The following is a 10,572-nucleotide window of genomic DNA, read 5'->3' on the forward strand; positions in this document are numbered from 1 at the left end:
CTAACAACCTGTGGTTGCATTATAGGATCAGACACAGAAATAACATCCTTTTCAACAGGAACAAAGGTGTAGGCATGGGGATTTAATAGTCTTGCTTCTTTGAACTTGTTCCTTTCAACATAAGAGTTCATTCCGTCTGAACATTTTGAGCCACGCTGGGATGAATTTATTTCCAAGACATGAAGCTTTGCACTTGTAGCTGCCAATTCCGTTTCAAGTTCCAATTGTTCCTTTTCTTTCTTCAACTTTTCTTTTTCCCTCTCCAACTTTTCCTCCTGAGCTTCGATTAGATGTTTCCTTTTTAGAGCAGCAACGCGCTCCATCAGAGCTGCCTTGTCAGCCTCAGCTCTAATGCGTGCAGATGATGTTGATGAAATCCGTGATAGCTGGGAATGTGTCTTTACAGAGTTCATCTTTACACTTAACACATTAGAAGCACTATCTTCAGGGTTTATTTCATCTGCAACACTTTGGTGGTCGAGAGAATCTTTATATGGCTGCACATATGGGTAACCCATTTCAGACAGCCAGCCTTTTACCTTTTCAGTGAAGTCATAGAACATTGTCATTTTTTCTTTGAAGTACAGATTTGGCCTTGTAACTTCAACTTGAGGTAAAGGTAAGCTCACAAAAGATGTATGCATGTCATTTGCATCTTGGTAACACTTGATGAATGTAAAAAGCTCAGCATTCACTGAATTTACATTTTTATTGGAAGTCATTAAATCACTTATGTTTCTCAAACACTTTTTGGCTTGTTTGCATTTTGTGGTCCTCTTTTGCTGGTACATTTCCGTGTAGAACTCCAAGCCTTTAGAAGTCATTTTAATGTCTTTTCTTGCTGACGGCCTTTCAACATCCGTCGCCTGAACGTCAGACATTTTGAACACTTCTTCCAAACTGCTTGTCACACATCAATCAAATCCGTCGGACGTGAATGCAGGTAAAGTGCAGCAAAAAACAGCAAAGGCGCTTACAGGCCGCTCCTCCAATTCACCACACACACACACTGAAGTCGGGTTTTTTAATGAATGAAAGCCGCCGATAGTGGTGCGCGGGTGTTGCGCAATGTCCATTTGTAGCGATTCAACGCAGTCAGGCTTAAACATCCAGAAGCACGTACATCACTGTGAATACAGACTTTTAAACTCCACTCGTTTCACCGTCTTCCTATACGGCAGTCGTATCACGTACCCGTTTCTTTTGAGATGTTTCAGCGCTGTGTTGATCCGGTCCAAAGCAGTTGTCCCGCTGATATTGAATCCAAGAGTGATGAATGAAACAATCCTCTTTGATCATCCATACGAAATCCAAAAACGATCCAACCCGTTGTGGCTGTGGTGGGATCGGTCCTTTGAGTCCAAGAGCTAAGCTTTTACTTTAGTCCTAGGGCGTAGTTTTTACTTTATGTAGTGGCCATTTGTCGGCTAAATCAAACTTAAACAAATAATAATCAAACGCCACTGATGCACCGTGGTCGGTATCTTTACGCAGCCAGAAGAGAGTCAAATGTCCAAGCAGGATTCAATTTTGGTGTATTTATTAAATAAAGCAAATAAAACAAGAAAACAAACTAATTAACAAACTCCTGTCGTGCTGTCTCTCCTGTCCTGTGTAGCTGGTAAAAACTATACGCCCACCCCGGTGCATGCTGGTCCTACCTTTCTACTTGTTTAAATAGCAACAGGTGCCCACAGTAATTACCCAAAAAATAATAGAAACAAACAAATTACTATTAAAGAGAAAAATAATCTTAACATATGAAACATCTACAATAATTAAACAATACTACTTATAAATGAAATAACAAAATACAATATCAAATAAATAGCGCCAACATCGACTACTAATAATACTTCTACTACAACTACAACTTCTACTACTACTACAAATATCACTACTACTACTAGTAGTAGTTATTCTAATGCTACTAATACTTCTACGAATAATACTTCTACTACAACTTATACTAATACAAATATCACCACTGATGAATTTTTTTAAGCCACAGAAACTGTTCAAATATCAAAATGTTCAGCTCTTTCAGGAGAGGTGTGATATGACTTTTCATATTTGTAATCTTTAAACTTTTTGAATTATTCAGCTTTTTGCAATTTGTTTTTGAATTGGATATCTATTTTCAGCAATGTTTTTGCGATTCATTTCAGTTTTCAGCATTCCAATGCATTTTCAGCAGGAAATGCTTTTTCTAGTTTCTTTCAGTGTTGCATTAGCTTTAATTTCCCAATATTCATTTGATTTTCCTTCTTCCAAATTATATCCACAATCATTATTAATGTGTATTTGTGACTGTGGTTGTGATTTTGTCTTTGTGTTATTTAACCTCTTAACCCTGAAAAAGAATAAACGTCTATAAAATCTGTACATTTGGAATAACATTTACAAATGCACAAAGATTAGAAATATTAAAGAGGAAGTGTAACACACTGTGATTAAATAATGAAATCAGTCAAGATCTAAAGCATCAGTCCAGCAAAAGATAAAAGGGACAAAGCGTAACGGTCAAATCAAATAGAGGGTTTTCTCTGCTCACATGGACATACACAACATCTAACTTTATTTTATCCATGACTTGTTTTTATCCTCTTCTTATTTGCTTGTTAGCTTTGTTCCCGTGTCTTGTCCTGACTGTCCACATTCCCAGCTGGACCCTAATCTCTGCGGACTTTGTCTTGTTGTATGACTTGTCTAAACAGAAACCAGTTGTCCAATGAATTAGGATAGCAAGTGTGAGGCGGCAATAATTTGGCCATGTCCCTCACTGAGCTCATATGTTTGGCCTGTCATTGTTCCTATCCAGTCCCTTTAGTTACGGCTGGGTTGGTGCTTTCCTGTGTCCTCATCAGACAGCGGGTTGATCACACACCTTGGGAAGTTCCTATCTTCATCACTGACTTTCTATCTAAATGATCTAGCAAAGCCCTCACTGCCTTTCAATTCTTTTTAATCTGAATCCCACTGTTGTGAGTAGAGGCGTTTTCATCCTGCAAGCAGAACTTTTTGCAGAGGCAAAATGAAACTTTGGATCATAATGCTGCTGTAGCGAACAAATTTCCCCTTGCGGGATTAATAAAGTATCTATCTATCTATCTGAACAGCTCTCTTTATTATTGGCTCCATTCTGGCATTAAGAATCAGCCTTTTAGTCTTTGTGTTTTGTGGTAAATATATATTTGGCAGATCTGTTTGAGGTGTAGTTTGATCCGTAGTTATAAACATTTTTTGGATTGCAGTAGAATCAATGTGTTTTTGGCAGAATGCACGCAACAATAATCCTGACTTGAAAAACCATGTGTACTGCTAGTTCAGCAATGGTCAGTGGAGGACTTCTCATTTCCCTACCCCAGCCTCAAAGAGACGCCACAGATGTGTGACTATGCTTTTAAACTCTCTGACTCTAAATGCATCCAAAGGTATGTGGGTCATTGTCTATTTTAGGACCGCCCTTGGGAATTAAATTAGGCCATGAGGCTACTGGATTTCCCCCACTGGGTTAAAACTACACACATGAACAGGAAAATAAAGAACGTGAGTAACGTGGCATCATCAGAGAGAGAGAGAGAGATCATTCGAGTCAAAAGCTCTTCCCACAATAATGGCATGGCAACAAGGTCACGAGTGGTAATTACAGAATTTAGGGAAGCAATTCTCTGTTTAAATGTGCATCCTCTTGGTTCAGAAGCACTGTGTTTACAGTACATAGGCACACAAGTAACCACTATCATGCATTATGCATGTCTGCCATTCAAAGAGAATTTCCTGCTTCATTTAACTCATGTTCGTGACACAAATTGAGTGATGGCCACTTTAATAGGAAGGGTACAGCATCAGTTGTAAATTAAAGTCAATAGCGGGTATTGATCTGTAGCACTGGTGAGGTCAGTTCAGGGCACTGCCTGCCCGATGGTTGACCAGCATGTTTTGGCCCCTATGACATATTTATGACTTTTTCCTTTTTTCTGTCCTTCACCGTCCTTCTCTTCTCTTCTCTTCTCTTCTCTTCTCTTCTCTTCTCTTCTCTTCTCTTCTCTTCTCTTCTCTTCTCTTCTCTTCTCTTCTCTCACCAGAGGGATGCGATGAACAGAAACAGCAGTCAGAGATGATGATGCTGTGTGTGGTGTGGATGATGCCTCATATTTAGGAGAACGGGATCGTGCAAACAGTCAATCTGACTGTCAGATCAGTGCAGCAGCAGAGAGTGGGACAGCGGGGGTTGTCTCCAGGAGGTGGGGTCTGACCCATGTGTCGACTGATGGAGAGAAGAGGAGCACAGCACAGTGAGTATGAAAGGACACAGAGCGCCACGCAGAGAGACAGAGACTGCAGGCATGCAGCGACGCTAAGGAGCATACATGTGTAAAGAGGCTGCAGCAGAGTGGGCTAATGATGAGGTAAGAAAGCTAAACTGGAAACATCTAGAAGAAAGCAGTTGTGTACTGAATGTCTTTTACAGTAATGTGCTGTTATAATGAATGAACATTTGCACCCTGACGTGTGTACTGTGTGTATGTTTTGGGAGTTTATAGGTGAAAGGGTATGAGGTTTTGAACGCTTTCATATATTTGCATTTTAGCACTCGCCCTATATGCAGAAATTCAAGTTTTTTATTCCAAATATCCTAGCAATGCACAAGTTTTTGTGATTGGTTGCACAGATTGTGTCTTGAATTAGATTTACCTTTCTCCCCCCCCTCCCCCTCGGTGTGTTAAGCATGAGATCCCCCAGAGACCTGAGCTAAAAGATCTGTCAAGCTTGTGACCGGACGATAACCGTCAAAACCTTCAGCATGTGACTTTGCGGTGGAGTTTGCAGACCCTCGCCATGCACTCTCTGTGGAATCTGTATCTTCTTCTCCCCCTCTCCTTGCCTCCATCACTTCATGTCATAGCCTTCGCTGGAGAAAATGTCAAGGATGCACAACAGCCAGACACCGACACAGCAGTACGGCGTCTCACACAGCCGCCACAGAGACCACATGGATCTGGTTTAGCACCGGGGAATCCCATGTTTGGGACTGAGAATGTTGTCTTCCCAGGTCTGCCTGTGAGTTGGCCCCTATCGTCATCTGAGGATTCCGATAGTGGTGTGATTGGTGAATACATTGATTTACAGGAGAGCACAGAGACATCTCGTTTGTATTCTAATGAGAAGGGACTTATCATATCCAGACCTTCAGATACAGAAGATGAGCCCTCCAAGGAGAGCACACAACCAACAAGGTCTTCATCAGGAGGAGCACCACCTCGAGCCACCCAGGAACAAACATTAAAGTATCAGCCAGCTGAGACAAATACTCGATCCATATTGCATTCTACACAAACAGGAGAGAATCAGACAACTTTCCCAGCCTTTCAGAAGGAGACGACTGATGGACAGTTTCCTTATCTTCGGGCTGGCTCACTTCCATCTGTTCCGGACTCCACTTCACCGCTGTCTGCTGGACCCGGGCCCGGCCCTGAGCGGCCCACTCCACCAGTAGCCATTTGGGGACGGACCACAGGCCGTTCTCTTGTCATGCAGGAAGGGGCACAGGAGGGGACAGTCCCACTGAAAGAGGCCGGAGATGGATTAATTGATATTACAGGGGATATTTTACACAGAGGAGCTGTACGCATGGAGGCAGATAAAGGTAAGGCTTGAATGAAATTTAATTTATTTGGAGCATCCATCATTAAGTAAACTTGACACCAATCACATGTTAACACCTGTCGCTTATGGCCTATAGTTAATAGTAGGATTTATAGTGTTGCCCTCATTAAATACCTAAAATAAAATCTACAAGACTCCAAGTATATATGTGTGACTGCAGTGTCTCTGATAGGTATTCTGCTGGCAGACACATTACACTCACAGAAGGCTTTGCATCCCTTCACTCCCCCAAACTTTCACCCTCCTCAAAAATCTCTCTACCTCTTCCCAAACCCTCTCTCCCCTCTCCTTCTCAATCACTGTATCACAGATTCTCAGTCCTCCACTGTCTTGTTGATGTCGAAACATTTCATTTCGTCAGAGTACATTACCCACACCCAAAGGTTACTGGATAATGTGGTGCACATACAGTATTTACTCTACACACACACACACACATGATGGCACTCACTTGTCAAAGTAAATGATGTGTTGTGTCCACAAACATAGAGGGAGGAGGGCTTTGACATTACCATGTGAGAACTTACTCTTCCTCAAGCTGCCTATGCAATTGCAGGTTTGAAATTGCTAAAACACAATTTCTGAAACTCTACACACACAAACCATAAACCTATACACAAAATACTGAATATTTTACCAGTCTTGCAGTTATAACCAGTAGGTTCCCTGAATCTGGTCGCATACAGCTTCCTCTAAACATTGTTTGACCAAGAGAATGAGATGCTTACATTATTTATTGGTTACACAATCATAGTCAGATGTGAAATTTGAATATCTCTGCATGTTGTTAGAGAAAGGATGCAACATTAATGACACCCCAACACCTCTTGACCACGCTTAATAATAGCCACACAGAATGAGAGCATCAATGAGGTCAATACTGGCTAATCAACACACATCTTTCTCTCTACACTACTTCCTCATTCTCCCACTCTCTCTGTGACCCAGTTAGAGATGCCCAAGCCTGCTCTGTTTTATTATGGATTAACTTCACACATGGCAGATACTCCCCTTCTCTCTTTTTGGACAGAAATACTGTGCATATAATCACTTTGGCCTGTATTCATTGAAACATATTATGATGGCTTACTCTGTAAATTAATGTCACCATTATTACAATCATCATCAGCATGCTAACATGCTAATTACTAAGCTGGTGTTGATGTTCCACAGGATAAGTTTAGCATGTTCATCATCTTGTTTTAGTGCGTCAGCATACTCTCTCCACTTTCACACTTAAAACGTTCAGTTGTGTCTGCATTTAAAATCTCTGTTGACACAACAAATGAGTTGGTCATGTTTCAATTCATCGTACTTGCTTTTTTAGATGACTCCAAGGATGATGACCCGCATCTCCCAAAAACCAGTGGCACACTGTTGCTTGATGGTAACACAGACACACCTGCCACACCCTGCAAAACATCAAACCAGTCCTGGACTCCCAGCTACCCAGATGACTTTACCCCCAACGAGTCCCTGCGCCCCGATCTGACTCTCAGCTCTGCCCTTTTCGTCCCTCTGTATTCGGACTGGAACTCTGCCCTCGCCACATGGGGATTTGCATGGGAAGCACACGTCTATGGCCTGGGGTCTGTCTTTACTGTATTTGGCCTAATCTCTGTGGTCTGCCTGTTAGGCCTGCCCCTGCGGTGTCCCCCGGGTAGCCCCTACTTCACCCTGCTGCACTTGTTCCTTCTAGCGTTTGCAGGGATCCAAGCTTTCTGTTTGCTCTACGATGCTTACAATCATCAAGATCGTCTTCCCCCTCTGGGCTCTCTGCTGCTCTCTGAACTGCCCTTTCCCTGCTTGATTTCAGCCTTCTCCCTTTCCTTCATCCTTCTTTCCTTACGCTCACGCATGTATCTTTCATTCCCACTTGCTAATTCCACCATCTTCTCAGCCTTGCCCAAACCCTGCCTGTTACTGTGTATGTCCATGCTGTATTCTGGGGTCTCTCTAGGGTGTGTTGGCATGCTCCAGCTCTTCCACAGCCTCCCCTCAGTGATCCTGCTATTCCCTCAGGGGGTGTTTGTATGTCTCACCATCTTTCTCTCATGCTCCTACCTCATCTTCTACTGTTTGATGCAATTCAACACTAAACACATCTACCGGCTGAATGACAATGGAGAGAGTGGAGGATCTCCTGCAGTGATGCCAACTGCACGTTGCCCCTTTGCCAAAGTGGAGGACTGGGGTAGGGCAGCAGGAGCTGGAGTAGGGGCTTCGTTGTGCTTGTTAGGGTGTGGAGGCCTCCAGTTTTATGGGATCCTGCATGCCCTTGGTTTGGGTGGGGTTGATGGCTATGGGTTCCAGCCCTGGCCCTGGTGGGGATACCAGGTAGGCTGCAGGCTCTGTGAGATTGGGGTGTGTCTAGGTTTGTCTCTCATTGGTTCACACCCTATATTCTGTCAAAACAACTCCTCTATCAAGACCATAACTAATCCCCGGCCAGGATCTTGGTCCCGACTCTCCTGTAGTTCCCCTTTACGAGGGTTCACCTCTCAGGGAGGTGCAGATTATCCTGTCCTCTCCTCTCACTGTTCTTGGTCCCAGGGTAAGCAAGAACAGCTGGTGGTCTGTGATGTCATAATGAAGGGACAGACAGAAACTCTTCCTCTTTTCTCAATGGTGGATCCTCCTGGGAATGGGCTTGTCCCCAAGTTCAGCCAAACCCAGAGCACTGTACTACCTCTGCCTACACCCCCAAGCCCACCGCACAAGCCTAAAAATGCAGTTGAGTCTCAGATATTGTCACTGGATAGCCTAGGAATGGATACTGACTCAACTGGGGACCTGCGGCCCCCGTCTCCCATAGACCTGTCCCGCAGCATTGACCAGGCTCTGTTCAGTGAATCCCTATTCTCTCATAGTATCTTTGGTTTGCCAAGACTCTTAAATGCTTCTTCCAGCCTCTCTTTGAGCTCCCCTAGCCAGGGTGCATCACTGCAAGGGCCTAGTTCTATGGAAATTGCCCTGTACCGAACCTCTTCTTGTGGTGACATGGAGCAAGACAACGCTCTGTCCAGTTCAAGACCTTCCCAGCCACATAGCTCTTTGACATCTCACAGCAAGCCACCAGTGCCACCAGAGCAATGGGATTGGAAAGAGAGCGTATGTGGTTCAACACATGGCCTGTGCAGCAATCCCAAGGACTCAGGAAAGCTGCGCTCACATTCCTGGGCCAACAGAGGTCAAAACTTTGCTCAGAGCAGCCTCCCCCAAGCAATACACCTGTCATACCACCGGCGTTACAGAACCCTGAGCTTAGCCTCCCAGGACAGTCGCGGATCTGGCCGGCTGGCAGGTACGAAACACCTGAGTGAGAGCAAACAGCTGGAATGGGATCTGGCTGTGCAGGCAGAGTTTGTCAACGTGTGCAGACAAATTGACACTCTGAGTGTTTGCAGTGACACCATTGAATTGTAGAAAGTTATAAAAGTTCAGTTAGGATTGAAATGCACATGACTTTGGACAGAAATAGCACTCATAACAGGTTAGATGACATCAGATCATAAAAGTTATACACATCAAAATAATTACCTGAACTAATGAAAGGAATTAACATTATTGATACAATATGTAGACCTAACTTATTTTCTATAAATACTGTACTGTTGATATTATGTATGTTGAAAACTTGATGTTAAAGGCTGTCTTCATCACAGCTCATCTCAGTTTTAATATTTGTACAACTGACATCTTGAGCTTTATGATATTTGAAGCTGCAGAGAGAAATGTAAAGGGATTTACAGCTAATGGAGGGCCTTATTTAACAGTGACAAACAAAGTTTATTTCTACACAGTTGATGTGCTGTTGTGTTTTCAACAGTGGAAAAAGTTTGACGTGCTCAGAAGGACTCTTCCCCATTGGGATTGTACGGACACAGTTTAATCTACAGTGTTAAACAATAACAATACAAATCCAAATTGAATTTACCAAAAGGAGCTCTTTTTGGTGAAGCATCATTTTTTGCCGACATGCCGACATCAGCTCCTTGCTGGCCATTAGGTTGTGTACAAAGTTGGCAAACATACTTCATCATGGGAACAAGACATTTTGGCATGAAATGCTTTCCTCACAGGATTATCATAAATGATTTCAGTGTGGTATAATAAACTTGGAAATTCAAGGACATTTCATGAATACACAGGATTCGTTTAGCCTTCTTTTTTTGTACTGCCTCCTAAATCAACCATTTGAGAGGAATCTTTGAAATGTTAGTCGTACTACAGTCAAAGGTGCAATAATCTTATACTTGTGAAAATTGAAGTGGTTACATTTTAAATATATTTCGCCCTCTAGTGGAGCTAAAAAAACTGAAAATATTCTTCATACAGACTTCTGGAGACTTGACAGAATTTATAAAACAATATCAAAACGCCGTTGTCAAAATTATCTTTATTCGTGCAATGCTATTAACATAGACATCATCTTGAAACCGGTGGGTGATGAAAGAAAATATTTATATAATATAATAATTTGTTGTCTACAACCCCATGAAGAAATTAATCTATCCTGGGCAACTGTTTTGTTACAACCCTTCTGCACCGACTTTATCGCTCTATTTCATTGACTCACAAATTAATGTTTTTAACCTGAAAAAAGAGAATAACTACCTTTATTATGTATTATGTACAGTCAATAGCCATGTAATTAATACTGCGTTTTTGCTAAATGAAATTATCGAAGATCACAACATGTCAAGCCAATGTGACTCAGACTTATTTGCAGTATGAATATAGAATGAGCAGTGTTTGGAATTATAATCAGATAATCAAAAATGTAAAGTGTGTATAGTCTTCTGTCTTGTCACTCAAACATTTTGTTAGCGAGTATTTTCTACATCAAATAAGGTGAGCGGACGAAAATCCAGAAAGAGATTACACATGATCCCTCCTAAC

At 42.3% G+C, this 10,572-nt stretch overlaps 1 protein-coding gene across 1 annotated transcript; it reads left to right on the plus strand.

Annotated features, from left to right (window-relative positions):
- Positions 1–5,025: 5,025 nt before the first annotated feature.
- On the plus strand, positions 5,026–9,096 carry prrt4a (proline rich transmembrane protein 4a; the record flags this gene model as incomplete). The annotated part of the gene is made up of 2 exons (XM_079277915.1): positions 5,026–5,152; positions 6,998–9,096. 2 exons carry the CDS (start codon positions 5,026–5,028, stop codon positions 9,094–9,096), a joined length of 2,226 nt encoding a protein of 741 aa, XP_079134041.1.
- Between the last annotated feature and the right edge of the window lie 1,476 nt (positions 9,097–10,572).

Source organism: Melanostigma gelatinosum (genome assembly GCF_949748355.1).
Source record: "Melanostigma gelatinosum genome assembly, chromosome: 1".
Lineage (NCBI taxonomy): Eukaryota > Metazoa > Chordata > Actinopteri > Perciformes > Zoarcidae > Melanostigma > Melanostigma gelatinosum.